General features: G+C 49.1%; 1 protein-coding gene across 10 annotated transcripts in view; it reads left to right on the top strand.

The window, feature by feature from the left end:
• The window catches only part of Agap1 (ArfGAP with GTPase domain, ankyrin repeat and PH domain 1), a 455752-nt gene that overhangs the window by 166849 nt on the left and 272187 nt on the right, over positions 1-16716 (top strand). For all 10 annotated transcript variants that reach the window (XM_041650295.1, XM_041650294.1, XM_041650296.1 and 7 more), the window contains one exon: positions 16256-16341. In XM_041650295.1, the coding sequence (XP_041506229.1) occupies positions 16256-16341 (86 nt within the window). The remainder of the gene's footprint in view (positions 1-16255; positions 16342-16716) is intronic.

Here is a 16716-nt window from a genome sequence, read left to right as displayed (position 1 = left end):
GGGGAGCTGCCCTTGTGTTGCTGTCTGAGATGTAGCAGGTAGCAGTTACTGTCTTTGTGCTCCTCAAGATCTGACAGCTGATTTCTGTTCCCTATCCCCTTGATCCACGGGCCCTACACCAGCGGCAGGACGCAAAGGAACATGAGGTCATCAGCCTTTGGTTCCTCACACTCCTGATTTGCAATCCCAAGATTCTTCTGTGGGGTCAGGGAACTTAGAGCTGGGAGGTGGTTGCACTTTTCCCCATGAGTTAGTGTAGCCATCTATCCATGCTAACAGAATTGGAGAAACTGTATATAAGGGCTCCGGGATCAGCATCTCTTTTACCGTCTTTATCCAGCAGTGTGGAGTCCTGAGTGGTGGGGGTCTCAGGTGTGCAGGAAGTTGTCAGAAGGCTGTAGCTCCATCTTCCCTTCAGGGACTCATCACCCATGTGGGAAGGTACAGCTGTGTAGGAGGACTGTGGTTGGTGCCTGGTTGAAACCGTGCGGCCCTCTGATTTGTCCTCTGTGATCCTTCATTTTCCATGGCTATGGTTAGTTGCTTTTGAAAACTGGTTTATTTTTAGTTTAGCCCACATTTGAGAGGCTGAATGTCCAAGATCAGTCAGTTCCATGTTTGGGGTCTGGTGAGGGCATCTCAGTCAGAGCATGTATGACAGGGACATGACGAGACAGGAAGCTACAGTGTGGGATGGGACCAGTGTTGCTCTTTACAACAGTGCTACTCCGGAGAATGAGCCATGATCCCTCCAGGCCTGTGTTCGTCCCTTCTGAGCACAGCGTCTCCCGCGAGTAGTTTCTCTGCGCTGTTACCCACCTGTTAAAGGAGTCAACGCTGGGAAGCAGGCTTCCTCTCTGCAAATCTTTGCATACCCACTCAAATCATGTCTAAGCCACAGAAATCCCCCCGTGCTGGAGCAATCAACTGGACAGCTGCCGCTCTACCGTCCACATAGCTGTGTGTCTGCCCCTGTGCAGCTCACTGGATTCTCCCTATTCTTGGTCATGGAGTTCGGGGTTGTTCCTCTGGTTTAATACATACAAAATACCTTTTGTTGTAATCCGCACTTGCCCCTGAGATGTTTGGGTATTGAGAGAGGGATAATGTGTCGAGGAGCTTAGAACAGAAATCCACTCTTTGAGAAGAGAGCTTCCCCTTGGCAGGAACTTCCTGGTGCAATCATCCCAGAGTGTTTTCTTCAGATGCCTCTCGGCAGCGCCTCACAGGGTGGCTCAGTTGTCTTTTCTTGAGTGACACCTTTTTAGTTGACACTTTATTCTGTGGGGGAAGAGAATTGACTTGAAAGCCTTGGAGATGCAGTCCAGAGAAAGCACTTTATGCTTGATGCTACTTTTAATTAGTGACTTAGGGCAAATAGTTTGTCTCAGCAAGGAGTCTGTGATCCGTGCACAGAGCTCAGAGACGGTGGTTTGTGTATAGGCGGTCAGTCTCCTTCATGAGAGTGTATGAGCGAGTGTGTTTGTACATGTGTCTCTGATGTATAATTGACAGCGGAGTCCCAGGAAAGTCCGCTGGCAACTTTGCTTCCTTTAGGAGAGGTCGGCGCAGCTCTCGTGGTGGTGTTGAATGGTGGTATCTGCCCTCTGATTTTCCCCCAGCTTTCGCTGGCTTTCGAAGTCCTGGTGTCCGTGGCTGTTGAGAGCCCCTCTAGCCTCGGCGTCTTTTGTCACGTCTTGTTTCTCCACGTTGTCATTTCCTTTTTCCCAAGAGAAGAACACCAGTGGGTTGATTCATGGTCTAGCCTACTCTAGTGTGGCTTCATTTGGATGCTAATAACTCCAGGCTCTGTTTCAAATAACAGGTCCCACTCGTCCCCAGCATGGGCTTTTGCTGTTGTTGGTTTGTTTCTTTTTTTGGTTTGTTTGCTGAGACTCAGCGTGTCATCCAGATTGAACCGTAGCCGCCACCCCAGCCAGCCTCCTGAGGGTTGGAGTTACAATTGAGGGCCACTACAGTCGGCTTAGTGGTGATGGTTAGGATGAATCTTTTTGGGGGACACAGCTCTACCCCATTTGTATGGTGTTTAATCAGGCACTATACCCAGAGCTCTGGAGGAGGGCTTCCCCTTTATCTCCTCTCCTGGACATGGGCTGATTAGTGCGGCTGGCATTTGAGTCCTACAGGACCACCAGCCTGGGTGTGACCTTCACACCTCCCTTTCAAGGCCCTATTAATAGCTGCTAATTAGAGTTGTGAGCTGTGTTTGTGATTTCACTTTCCCCCTCATGTGTTAGGTGCTTAGCATGCAATGTGCACCTGCCTTCCCTCAGACTGAACCCTTGTGTTTTAAATGAATCTTAACTCTCTGTGGGAGATTGAAAAAAGAATCAGCTTGTCAGCAGCATGTAGGAGGTGTTGGGAATCATGTCTTATCCTAAGACACTTAGCTTTGTGTCCTCCAGGCACGATAGGCCATGGGCCCTGGACAGCCTCTCTAGGTTTTGTTTCTTCCTGTTTGTGGATTGTGGTCCCCAAGGGCTATGCAGATAGAAGGACACAGTGGCCTCAAGGAGGGGGACCGGTCTGTAGTGATGGATTATAGAAGACTTTAATGTTAAAGGCAACAAACCTGAGAGTGGACATAGCCTGCCTTCGTGCAGTGGGAGCAGTGAACGCCCCTAGCTGATACTTCTCACCCACAACCTGCTGATGGGACAGTGTTGAAATTGTAGGTTAAAGTCATGTTTCAGCAAACCCCCTTTTTTTACCCAGATCAAGAGTAAACAAACCCACATGTGGGTAAAAATTACAGTAGCTGGAGGCTGAAGCCCACCTGCTCTAGGGCTCACCCAGCGCCTGAAGATGTAGGACACCAAGGCACAGTAGGTTCACTCCAAGAGTGACTGTCACCTGCTACAGCTGTAAAGAAGTGACACATCGAGGTGTGGCATGGGAGCTCATGGGCCCGCTGTGCAGTCCACGGGGGTAGAGTTCATGGAAGACTACTTTCTTTTCCCCCTGCCTTTTTCATTGCTCCTTACCTCTTAGCCAGTTCAAATGTGGAGGCCAAGCTTTAAGATTGTGGTTGTCCTGGCTCTGTCTAGGTTGATAGCCAGTAGGCTGTGATGGGGCACACCTCCAGGAGCCCTGTGTTGGCGCCTCTCTGCCCCTGCCCTGTTTCTATACTCTCCTGACTATCCCAGAAATGATTGCACACACCAGCCTCATGCGCAGTACCCCAACTGCACACGTATGAGGGTACACATGCAACATTCTGGAGATCCCCACATCAGGTTTCTTCTCCCCTAGAATCAAAAAGCAAATAATCCAAAGTCTGGTCCTAAGTCACCCATTTTGGCACAAAGTAACCCAAGAAAGGCAGAGGACAGGCAGAGAACAACAGGTGGCTGTTTCACTAGGGAGACACAAGGAAGAGAACGGTAGTGTCTTTCCCACGTGGAAGAGGAATCTGGGTGTTCCCTGCACAACAGAAGAGACTGGAGCAGTTGAGGGAGGTGGAGGAGCCTGTGCATTCTTTCTGTTAGGAAAAGCTGTGGATGTGTGATAGTCATAGCCCCAGGTGAGCAGGAGGTGAGCGCAGTCCTCTAGGTAGGTGTCCTTGGGTGGGGCAGGTCCCCAACCCGTAGAGACTCAGATCTTTCTTTTCAGACCCCATGGCCCTTGGGTGTGACTTGTGCATTATCCCCTGCATCTCCTAAATGCCCTGGATGACTTAGGACACAGAACAAATGCTGCGTGTGTTACTATTTTATATTATTTTGATAATGGTGGTATGAGATGTTCGTGCTTGGTGGGAATGGTTTATTTTGGGGGTATTTTGAGCTGGGTTGGCTGGATCTGTGGATGTGCCACAGTGGGAATAGAGAGTTGATTCTGAGAGAGACTGAATGAGAAGGTTTCTGCTGTGCGAGTTGCCCTGGTGAGCCCTAAATGATGCTGCCCACTCCTCATGAATGTCCAGTGACAAACCCCACCAAGTATGATTCCACCCCGAAGAACCAGTGAGATTTTTGGACTTTTTCTAGAGCACAGGTAAGGGGTTAACTCGCAGGAGTGATGACCCCAGAGTAGCTGCCTTGGAAAGTCTTTACCCAGAGTAGATGATGGCTTCCCCATGACCACCTAGATGGAGCCTCCTTCCATTAACCTTTCTAAACCTGTATACACTACTGCCTCCTGAGACCCTGAGGCCATGTGCAGTCAGAGCCAGTTGTAAACAAGTAGCTCTAGGAAGTCTGTCCTACCTACTCATGCTATGCCTGAAGAGGCTTGCTGCTAGCAGCCATGACTGCGGAGCTGTTGAATAGTCAGGGTTCCCAGCCCTTGGCCTTTTAGCAGCCTTAGGACATCCACATTCAGCACGTGATGAAGACGCACCGCCAATCCCCGTCTTTGAGAGAGTGTTGGCAGCCCACAGGGCCACCAGCGGTGACTCTTGGAGGAAGGCACAGCTGATCTGATAAAGATGGCCGTTGTTTTACAGCACAATGCAGCAGTCTCAAACCCAGGAAACTAGACTCTTTGAGCCCAAATCACCAAAATTTGACAGTGCTCTTTGTTATGCCTGCTAACAAGAGAGCAGGCAGCCGACGGGTCACACTCTGTTTCTGAGCTCAGAGCTTTCCCCGCTCTGGTGGTGGTTTACTTTCAGCACAGTGGCTGCACCTTCACCTAGTCCTATTCAGCCAGCTGTTGCAACTCCACAGTAAGCAGCCTGCTTCTCTAAGCAGCAGCCTGGCTGCTCAGGCTGCAGCCTGGCGGGAATTCTGTTCCTCAGGCACCTCCCCTTCATTGCCACTAAAGGTAGCTTTAGCTAAATCTCTATTGTCCTATTTGTAAATAAGACTTGAGGTTGAGAGACTGGGGTGAAAGCTCAGAGAGGCTGAGTAGCAACTAACCTTCTCTCTTTGCTGGCTTCTCCGAAAGACCCTGGTCTCTGCTTGGCGCAACCAGAAAAGGCTGCACCACTCCAAACCCCACCCTATTACTTCCCAGGTCTCTCTATCTCTCCCTGATGCCCTCTGGGGCTCTATGATTCCTTTCTGTCACTAGTTACTAACTCAGTCTCCTAATACAAGGTTAATTTTATTTAATCAATGAAAATGCAAACTCGGAGTTCACAGTGTGGTCGAATATTCCCAACAGAGTGGTTTTAGATTTGGTGAAAACTTGGCTGGTCTGTGGAAAAGAGTCCCGTCACATTTTGGGAGGAAGACAAACTGAGACATGTGGGGTTAGTTGAGATGGGCGTGTATGTTGGGGCAGTTCTAGAAAGGGAGAACCAACAGAAGGGGAACCAAATGCACCCCATAACCTGGCAGCATTTAAGAATGCAGTTCAGAGCTGCTACGAAGATTGTCCTGCCTACTCCTGCTATGCCTGAAGAGGCTTGCTGCTAGCAACCTTGACTGCCTGGGGCTGTTGAGCGGTCAGGGTTCCCAGCCCCTCTTGGCCTTGCAACGTTCAGCATGCAATGAAGACCCAGTGATTTGTGTAGAGCGCCCAGAGAATCTCAGCCTTTGTATAATGACAGCCCTGTCTCTGCAGAACCATGGGTGGCCCTTCCTGTGTGGGCCTGTCATATGTGGGCCTGTCTTGTGGGTGTCATGAGAAGTTCCACCTCTCCTCCTGTTTGGATCCTCGGCTCTGGCAGGCTCAGCTCCCACTGGTGTCCTTACAGCTGTGACTGCAGCCACCAGTGCTGTCCTCTGCTTGAGGACCAGTCCACTGTTTTGGAGTAGTCCACACGAGACCATCAGACATCTTCAGGGTATCCCAGGCATCCCCCCAGGTGAAGGTAAGACCAATAAAAGTACAGCCTACATGTCACCTGGGACCACCGCTTAAAACGAGCATCCTGGATCAGAGAATGGGATGTGAACTGGTTGGTCCCCTCTCCCAGGTCTGGAAGCTCTAGGGTCTTTGCCACCTTCATGGATAGGTACAAGATCATGGGTGTCATGTGTAGTAGAAGCCAGGGCACCAGGTTTCCCATGTGGGCTTTGAGTTGCTTTCTCTCTTTTTCTTGAATTGCTCATGTCACATGCTGCAGCGGGTTCCTGGTGGTCACTTAACATCCAGCAGTTGCCTGAGAGCCACTGTCCCATACCTCAGTCTTGATATCCCCCAAAGAGCCTGCCTGGAATGGCCTCCTAACATGTGTCTGGCTAGCATCAGGCTATAGTGAGTGTGTTCTCAGAAGCACGTGGATCTGAAATAGTTTGTTAGTGGATGTTTACTTAGTCTCCTAGAAACAAACGCTGCGGTAAACACCCAGCCTGATTTCTCAGGGACGCTGAAACACATTTAAGCTGTCAACTCCTAGTAACTTTCCCAAATCCAGTAAACTTTTAAAGACTCCAGTCCGCTACGATCACTGCACAGATGTTAGGCTTCTTTTCAAACTGTTCTTGGATCCTGTGTAATGTCAAGCAGAACAGAAATCCATGCAACCCTAATAAAACTGGAGTGGTTTTAAAATCTGCCCATTTATGTTTTTTTAAGGTGAATTTCACCATGTTGCTTGCGACCAAGTGGTTAGGGTTATCTGTGAGTCTTGAGATGTATGGGCCCACTGGTTGGTTGGTTCCATAGGCCAGTTCAGCTGCTTTTCTGGTCCCTAATGGGGAAGTCACCTACCTGCCCTTCTGTGTTGTCATTCTGTATGTGGCAGTCTATAGCGATACTGTGTAAGACAGGGGAAGGACATTGATTTTTTTCTTTTACTAGACTTTGAAGGACATAATGAAAGAGAAGCATATGCTGTGAACAAGGGGAAAAGGGTGACAAAGCCAGGACGAGGAGGTTGTCATGTTTCTGGCATCCGTGAGTCTGGCAGAACAAAATGTGTTTTTCAGTTGGTTGGCAGGAACTCTGGGTTGTCCATGTTTTTATCATTACTTCAACAAGAAGCCGAAGACTCACTGGATGCTGGTCCAGGGCCTGGGGTTGGCGTGTGCATCCAGGAAGAAGTTGTTTCCTGGGTGATTACTTGGAAGTGATTCATATCTAGCCACATGCAGGTCTTCCAGCTCTCTAGCTGGGTTAGACCTGCTGGCATGCACTGGGTGTCATTGGTCTCCAGTCAGAAACAGCCAAGCTAGCTTTCTACACAGCTGTTGCTGTCCCAGGAACCTCAAGAGTTGAGCATAGCCATTTATTTTTTAATTTACTTTTATTTTTGGAACAGGGTTTGGCATATCCTCGATTGTCCTTGACTTCACTGTGTAGCTTCTGATCCACCTGCCTCAACTTCTCCAACGCTGGGATTGCAGCTGTGCATCACCGTGTCTAGTTTATGCATGCTGCAAATAGAACCAAGGCTTCATGCATCTAGACAGGCACTGTAGCAACCAAGCTGTATTCCCAGTGCAGCAGCACCATTCCTAGCAGGGAAAGCACGGCACATCTAGACAGCTTCACACGTACAGTTACAAGTTCTTTCCCAGAGATGTTTTACCTCCATAGGCGATTCTTTTTTTTTTTTTTTTATTTAAATTTATTTATTTATTAAGGATTTCTGCCTCGTCCCCACAACCGCTTCCCATTTCCCTCCCCCTCCCCCGATCAATTCCCCCTCCCTCATCTGCTCGAAGAGCAATCAGGGTTCCCTGACCTGTGGGAAGCCCAAGGACTGCCCACCTCTATCCAGGTCTCCATAGGCGATTCTTACACTGAAGTCCATCACCTGTACCTGCCCGTCTTTAATTTAGGAATCTATTATTCCTGGACCCCATATCTAGTGCTTGTATCTGCTCTCATTTGTCTGTGACTTTGACCTCTGTTGGGCAACCCGCTTCCACTTTTAAAGCACCTCCCTGCTGAGATCTGGTTGCCACAAGACTGGTTTACTCTATCAGTTTGCACTCACAGGCCAGGGGCAAGGGATAGGAGACTCATCCAAAGGGACACAAATAGGGAGGGTAAGCTTCGTGACTTGTGTTCCTGGAGCAGCTAAGGGGCATATTTGGACCTTGATACACGCAGATCCACGGGGCACCCCCCCATCTCTTACATGTCCCACCCTAACACTCAGCAAGCTGGCTGATTAGCTCTCCCCATGTGATCCAAGCATTTAATTGATGCCTCTTTGTCCATGGTGCTCATAACTGGTAAAGAGAAAAGTTGATTGTTTTTCTCTTTTACTTTTCAATTCTTAGTGTTTCTTTTTAGCAAAAATATTCAGGAACTGTTCTGATTAGCTTTGCTCACATCACATGCCTTTCTTTGAACCAATCAGCATGTCTGGGCATAAAAAAATATGTTATGATCAGCCATTCTCTTGGAGTATAGCAGTGAGATCTGCCTCACTCTTGGCTCCTGAACTTTTGGTATGGAGGTAGATCCAAGCACTGTGTTATATCTACAGAGTAGCAAGTGTTCTTAGAAATTTTAACCAATGGGCCTGTCCATTGCATCTCATCTACCTATGACTTGGCATGCATAGTGGATCTGAAAACAATGTGTGCATTCTCAGACAGGTGTCTCCATGACTTCATGATGTTTCCTGGAAATGTTTCCCTCCTGGTCCATGCAAGGACGTATGAGCTTGTCATAACTAGGATGGGTACAGATCACAACACCCAAGGAAGACTGGGACCAGCACTGTGTGTGTGTAATCTCAATACAGTTGGAACCTCATACCAACAGCAGACTACAAATGACAACAGCTTCTTGTGACCCTAATGAGTTTGTGTAATTGTTGTATCTATGATTGGCCCAGACCAAAAGGGAGACCAGATAAAACTGGTAGTGCCGTCCAGCCTCCGTCCATAGAGGTTTCCAGGGTGTACTATCTTAGGATCTAGGCAGAGGCACTCGTGGTGTGTGATACACAACTCTTCCTGGGCCTGAGGCTGGCCTAATCCCTGTGACCATGACGTCAGCACATGTGACCAGCAGTTTCTATCTTCTGAGCCTTACTGCTTATTGATACACATTTAAATTTAACACCGTGACAGACAGGAGGAGAGGAAGTAACGAGACACAACTGTTGTTCCGTGAGGGCCAGATGAGTAAACCAGCTGTGAGGAAAGGACAGTGTGTGTGGCCACAGGAGAGGCTTGATGACAGAACCAGTCCACACTGCTTACCCTTTGCACACCGGTAGGAAGATGGCTGAAGCTGCATGAAGTAAGGTTCAATGCCTGCATAGAACAGGGCTAAAGAATTGTCACAGCCGTCACCATCAACTAGAAGTGACAGTAACATAGTACAGACTTAGAAGGTGACGATGGAGGTAGACAGGAGTTCCCAGAACACCTCTGGATTTTGGAACTGACTCAGATTATGGTGGTGGTGATCTGCTGGACCCCAACACCCCAGAGACCCTCTGCACTCAACTATTGTGTCCTACCCGTCAAGATTGTTGACTTGTTCAGCACGTACCAGCTTGGGGGAGGCGGGCACACCAGCATCAGTGGCACGTAGACCTTGCTCTTAGATCTTCCAGATGCAAGTTAGTCTTGGAGGAAGCAAGCTGTTAGGACTTAGCCATAGGGCCAGTAGCTCCATCCCCAGGAAGAGGGCACAAAGACATTTTGCCAGCTCTGTATGGACAGCTGGTGTGGTGATGGGTGCTCCCCAGCGTGAGGTTCTGGTCCTCTCAATGATGAGTCCCCTTTGGGAGGAGCAGAAGCTGGAGGCAAGGCATACTGCATTCTATCTAGTAAACAAGTGACATAGGATCACAGCACAGATAATGTCCCTGGGACAGAACAGGGTGTGACTTTCAGAACACTAAGTATGTGCTTCTACAAAAGGAATATTCAAAGTGCAGACTGGCATCTAGCTCAGTGACGGGGGTGTGGTGTGGCGGGGTGTTGGCTGGCTGGCTGGAGCCCTGGGTTCCATCTCTGGAGGGGTAGGGGGACCCAGGAGAAACTTTCAGCAAGGATCACCTGGATCAGAATTGTTACTGCCTGGGAGCTAAGAAATAGAAAGAGACATTGGAAGAGCCTAAAATAACTTTCTGGTCTTTTGTGAAAATAACTTCTTCTACAGCACAGCCAGGCACAGCTCAGTGATGGGACTGTCTGAGAAGTGGGTCTCGTAGCCCATGTCACCACCATGTGGACATCAGCAGCTGTCTCGATACAGCCTAGGGGAGTAGTGGTGTAACAGTGTATATAATCTAAGATTTCTACTCCAGCTTCTGCTGCCCCGGACAAACCCTCTCTTGGCTCCCAAGTTGTTCTCTGCCAAATTTTAGACATTGGCCCCCATTGTTATTGTTGGGTCCTTTGTTTTAGTGAACACCTGACTGTAACAGGTGTTACTGTTGGCTGTGTCACGTGGAGCGTGAAACATTGGTGAATGGCTTCCTTCTGCAGCTTGGGATTTGTGTTCCCTTCTTCTGAGGTTGCTTCACCACCTCCTCCCCTCTCCAGTGGGATCTTTGCCCAACATCTTGCTCTTATTGTTTCCCCTTGTCTGCCCAGTTGCTCTCTTGGTGGAGACTGGAGCCCTATTGACTTTTTGGGGGGATATCTGTACCAGTCAGGGTTATGCACACTGACTAAGGCCTCAAGACCGTAGTGCCTGTTCCTCCAAAGTGCCCTTTTTAGACCTCCATCAGGTGTCTCAACAGCGGCAGGGGAGAAAGACTGTGGGACCTTGGGAGCCTCACTGTCACCAGCCTTGGTAGTCACAGCTTCAGATTGGTGCAGGTATTTTGCCTGCCACTCTAGTTGCCTTGCTAGGAAGGGAGCACTCTCCCTTTTAGGGATCAGGGCTCTGCTGCTCCTGTGCATTGGCCGACGGCTTTCTCCCAGCGTCCTTCGTGTGTCCCGGGGTGTGGAGCGTCACTGACTTTTGCTCAGATTGTTGGGGTCACAAGCATTGCATCTGCAAGTGGGGAGCCTTTGTCACAGTCTTTCCTAGGATCCAGGTGTGCAAGAGAACTGTTTCTTCAGTGGAGTCTCAGGTTCTCCCCACAGCCCTGCCCTGTACTGGTCCATCTCATTCTGCCCTTTCCTCGTCTTTTCCAGGAATGGAGGAGTCAGTTCAGCCCTTCTCCTTGCCCTCCTCCTTTTCCTCTGGCATGGACTTAAGTGACGTCACCTTAGGTCAGCCTCCTCCCCCAGTATCCCACCCACGGAGACACTGGGCAGGCTCCGTGGTTAGCCCCCACTCACTCTTAGCACACTGCTGTTGTCATTTTTTATTTCCCACCATAAGCTTAAAAAGCATGGCAGTGGAAATCTGTTTTGGTTAAGTTTTATAAACTAGTATATTACCAATAACGCCTGTTCCCACTGAAAAAATGCTATGTGGTCCAAAATTCCTTTTAAATATCACAATACTAAACTTTTCCAAAGCCCCAGTCTCATAAAGTACTGACTTAACATAGTTTTAAAAGCCACATTAATTTTTAAAGGCATTTGGCACGTTTGTGATTTGGTTTGTTTTCTGTTCCCTTAGGGAGAGCCCAGAGGCCTGCCGTCCTCAGTGCTTCTCAGTCCCCTTTGCTTAAATGACAGGGAGACCACGATGCTTGCCGGGACATTTGCAGCTTCATCATGAAACTGAGGGGAAAAGAAAGTTATCTTCTAAAAGTGGAGGAAACCTAGCGCCATCCATTTCTGTTCTTCCTCCTTTGTCGGCACTGGGGCTCTGGGCCAACTGGCACCTGCTGCAAGGGTCACTGGGTTAGGGTCAGTTGTGAGAATGAGTCCTCCCCTTTGTAGGGGCCTTAAACGCAGCTTCAGTGTAACTTTATTCAGGCCCTCATTTGTGCGTGCATGATCAGACAGTCAACACAAATAAGACCTGGTTTCTGAAGGGGGTCTGTCCTCTTGGTCTCTGAGGCATAGGGATAGTTTTGAACTATAGTCCTCTGAGTGTGGAGTGGGAGAAGGCTTATCCAGTTCCCTTCGTCTTCCACATCGTCCCAGAGTGAGGAGAACGACACACAGGCTCGTGGACTGTCTGCAGACAGGGTCACGTTAGGGTCATGTGGAGCTTGGCATTCATGTGGAAGAGTGGAAGGTTGAGGAATCTGCAGGCTGACTGAGGGAAGGGCTTTCTGTACCTTAGTGTCTGAACGGCTCCCAAGAGACCCTGGGCCTGTCTTTGCTGAATGTGTCACAGACAGTTGTGGGGATAACTCAGTGAGATGCTTGGCAGTGTCGGTGTGAGAGGGCACTTAGCATTGCCGGCGCTCTTGGTTGCTTGGAGAACTGTTGATGCAGTAACAACTTTTAGTCCAGTTACTGAGAATGATGAAACAGGAACGGCAGACATCTGTGGCAGTGCGTAACTCCAGGCAGTTCCTTTCTTGGAATAGGAAAATTCCACTTACTTTTATTTTTACCCCTTAAATCAGAACTGGACAGAGATGGGACCCTGGCCCAGCATGCAAGAGGAATAAACCGTGACGGCTCCTCCTGTGTGAGCTGAAACAGAAGGAACCCAGTTATCTGGCATGTGGTGCCCCAGATTTGGAGCTGATTCTGCAGTGAGAGTCTCAGAATAGTCGCCTTGAAATTGGCTGAGGGAGGGTGGTGAGAAACACCCCTAATCAGACCTTTAAAAGTGTGCTTTAAAGCCAGAGAACACGGCTGCGCCACTGTCTTGGTTCCCAGCCCTGGAGGCAACTGTGTGGGAGTCCTGAGTTATAGGGTGGGCCTCCAACCCTGGCATTGGCACCTTCACACACAGATAGAGTGACATAGGTTATTGATACCTACCAGAGAGGTCATGTGTGGATTGGTGACACCTTTTGAAAATGAACTACCTTGGTGCAGTGTAATGTTGGGTGATTATAACCAGTAGTCAGAGAAAGTTGGCAGTCATTCTTAGGACAGCTTCATAGGACAGCCATGTGCTGCCAATGTATGGCTGGACAAAGCAGACTTGTAAGAGAATAATTTAGAATTTGGATATCAGATAGACACTTTAAGTCTATAGTAAGTACTTGCACGTATGTTGGCAGCACATACAGTAAAGTTGGAAAAGCCGAGAACTTTTGCATGACCCCTGGGCAAAGATGACTTTTAGATTCCATTAAAAAAAATCCACAATAAAATTGAAATTGGAATTTGGTTACATCCTGAAATTTTCAGCAGTAAACAATGAAACACAAAATCCAGCGTATCCCAGAATCTACAATACTTTTGATTCTCAGAACACGTGAGATATTCAGGTCAAGGGTGCTTGGCTGATGAAGCCTGGGCAAATGGTCCCGAACTCCAGCTGTTGTGATCCACTGTGTCTGACTTGGGATCCTGACCTCAGCGCAGAGATGCTAGCCAGGCACCAGCCTCCTGCCAATGACACTTCCCTCTGGGAAATGGTGGAAGACAAATGTCGTGTGTTATTTTGGTAGTTATTGGGCCTGGTTTCTCCAGACCCTGGTGTGTCGAACACAGCAGAGTTACCAGGTGGTGATGTGTTCCCTTTAATCCTGGTCTACTTTCCCACAGTCTTTGTTCCCTGGTCCCTGGGTGGACTATCTCAGGGCGGTTTTCTCTAGTTGGCTTTTGTTTCCTGATTTTGCTGAGATTCTGGAACCTCATAGGGCACAATCCTATCGCCCATGGGTGTTCTTGGAACTGAAACATTGAAATAGGAATTGCGAGTTCTGTATCTCAGGATGTAAGTGTTGTCGAAGCTGTCAGAGGCCTCTGGGGTGGAAGAAGGTGCCCTCCTCAGTTTGGCAGTGCTGGGGATGTGTCTAAAAGCCCTTCACTTGTGGTTGTGGCATCTGTTCTATAAAGATGAGGAATTCCAGGATGGTTCAAAGTGATTCAGCTGTCTGGAAGCATCTCCCATGGCAAGGTCCAAGGGAGTAGACAGGAGCTCTGTGTAGGGTGCTTGCCGGCTAGAGTGTCACTGGAGAGAGTCCTTGTTTATGTCTGGTGAGGGGGAGCCAGGGCTGCTGCTGCAGGACCTTCCAGGGTCCCATTCTTTGCCTCTTGCTGTGGAGACAATGCATTGTAATGGGGACATGAGCATGAGACCAGACCATCCAGAGCAAGACAAAGAAGCCCCACGTAGATCCAGCACTGGAGTTTCCCTCCATAGGCACCAGGCAGGAGCTGCTGGAATGACTGGGTGGCACTTGTGAAGATAGGACACAGGCAGAGTTCCATCCCTGGAGGGACCCACTGTCCAGCCAAACCCAGAGACCCTTAGGTCGACCACATACACACCTTCTCCTATGTGTACGGAGCTTCAGAGCATGTCTTGGGCTTGCCTGCTAGCTGCTGTGACCCACAGAGGTGGTTCCTCTGGCAGCTGGACGATTACATCACTCAGGTATCATTAAAGCTAGATCTCAAAGGACCATGGGAAAGACTTTTATATCACCACACAAATTCAAACCCTGGTGAGTGTTCCTGGCCTGATCTCTAGGCCCAGGGTGGGAATGAAGGGGTTTTCCCAGAGCCAGGAGTGGCAGGTTGCTTTGCAAACATTGTTTTTCCTTTGAAGTTTGACATCATTCTGTCTCATCAAGAAACATCAGGTTCCCTGTCTCTTATTTCAGAAGTAAAATCAAGGAAGTAAGGCTGACGGCTCCCCCGCCTCGCGTTTGTTCGCCTGTTGGTATGTGCTCTCAGAAGCATGAGCTGATCTTGGCTGGCATTGTGAATACCAGCAGCAGTCGTACCAGCCAGTGCTGCTCATGCTGCTGTGCGGCACTCCGTATTTTCTTACCCACCAGGATGGCATCCTTGGCATTTTCTTGCTGGGGTCACTGAGGTGGAGGAGATAACTGTGATGAGGCTGGGTTTGGGGGTGAGCCCGGTTTAAACAGAATTGATAATGATAGAGTGTGGGTGCAGCGAACTTTCAACTGTTGTTCTTGGGTTGTCTTCTGTGTGTCAGCTGGGACAGAGGCCTTCTAAAAAGGGAAGTCGTCTCTCTTCTAGCTGAATTGGATTTGGGGAGGGACCTAAAGTCACTGAGTTCTCCTGTGGCTTTGACATGCCCATGCGGGAAGTCCTCAAGCTTGTCTAGGGGGCAGCTATCTTGTCCCTGCTGACACAGACCCCACTCCCCAGAACATCTCCACCAGACCCTTTCCTGGGATTCTGCTTTGCTTTTCAGGGTGGAACATCCCAGCACAAGTGTGTGTTTGTGTCTCGTGGTGTTGGAAGGGTTCATTGTGTTCCGCATTGAATAGGTGATGACAGGCAAGAAGAGTCCCATGTTAAGTCAAGTCAGGTGCAGACAGGAGGAGAGAGGGCTGGTGTGTGTGTGTGTGTGTGTGTGTGTGTGTGTGTTCACATTTGTGTATGCTTGCGTAGGAAGGATGGCTAGTCCCCCTTGGCCTCCGAAACCCCTTATTTAATGAGGGCCTTGGACACTTTGAGTCGGTGTGGAGAATGTAGTTCGTTCTTCAGCTTTGTTGATGAGGTGGCCCGGACCTGTGACTGTGGCAGAAGTGGCTCTGGAAGGTTCTTGCAAACTTTTTTTTTTAGTTCAGTGGGTTTGTTAGGGTCGTTTCCGTGAGGCATCTACACAGGGGACCCAAGAGGAGAGCCAGGAACTGATGCATGTCCCACCTGAGCGTCTCAGAACAGAGCAGGTGTCTCTGGAGGTGGCCTGTCTCCACGGTGCGGACCTCGTAGTCCAGTCCTGGATGTGTTTGGTGGCCCACTTTGGGCTGCCCTCTGCCAGTCTTCCTTCCTTTTTGTCCTGGTATCCCAGTAGGGCCCCAGGCGGTCTCTTGCTAACCCCACGTGGTCTCTAACACCTGCTTGTCAGTTGGCTGCACCGCTCTGTCTCGACTGTGCAGTTCCATCGGTAGCTTTGTCTAACGTGTGTAGTAGTCGGGCATCCTTCCCTAACTGTGACCTGTGACTCTGGAGACACCATCCTCATGCTGTTGTATGTTTTCCTCCCGAGCACTGGGTTTCCCTTGAGGAGAATGCAGGTTCTCAGATGCTGCTAAGCATGAAAAAGCATTTCTGGGTTTTGAGAGCCCACCCTCGCCCCCTTCCCAGTGGGTGAGAATCTTTCGATTTATGTATTAAGTTCTACATGAAAAGCCTACGCTCCTCAGCCAGGGTTCCTGGCATTGCAACAGGAGGCCGTGCCTGCTAACCAGAAGGGAGCACGGGTTCTTAGACACATGTTTCAATCAGAGCTCAGCTCTAAGAATGCAGCACTGCGGGAGACATCTAAAATCTACTCCTCTGTTCTCCCGGCCAGCTTGCCCCAGCGGTCACCTGGCCTAGAGTGTATTTTTCCGCAAGTGAAGCCCGTGTCTGTCTGCCCCCAATCCTCTGTTGCCTTCTGTAATGGTGCCTTTTGTGTGTGGCAGGTGGCAGGTTCAAGAAGGAGATTGTGGTTGATGGACAGAGTTATCTACTTCTGATTAGGGATGAAGGGGGCCCCCCGGAGGCACAGGTGAGTACCGCATGCACATCCAAGCCAGACTCTCTTTTGCTCTTTGATTTTATCTAAAAGCCTGAACAAGAAATGTCAAGTTTTAAAATAAGGGAATTTAGAAACCCATGAAGTTTGGCTCTATGTGGCTTTTTTTTTAAAGTTTTTAAGAAGGAAGGAAAAGCAGATATATCTGCTATCATATTCTGTCAGGGTCACTTTTAGAAATTTCTGTGCTTTTAAAAAATTGTCTCCCACCCCCAATTTGATGCCAGAGTAGCATCATTTTCAGGGTCATTGGGTGGAACTGGGAGGCACAGGAGTGGGCACCCCCACTCCCACCAGCAGCCCCCCACTGAACACTAGTTGTAATATACCATGATTCCCTTGAAAAAT

This window comes from Microtus oregoni, unplaced genomic scaffold (assembly GCF_018167655.1).
Source record: "Microtus oregoni isolate MIOR12 unplaced genomic scaffold, Mior012 000004F_ref0000308, whole genome shotgun sequence".
Taxonomy (NCBI): Eukaryota; Metazoa; Chordata; class Mammalia; order Rodentia; family Cricetidae; genus Microtus; species Microtus oregoni.
This window is presented reverse-complemented; position numbering and strand designations above follow the sequence as displayed.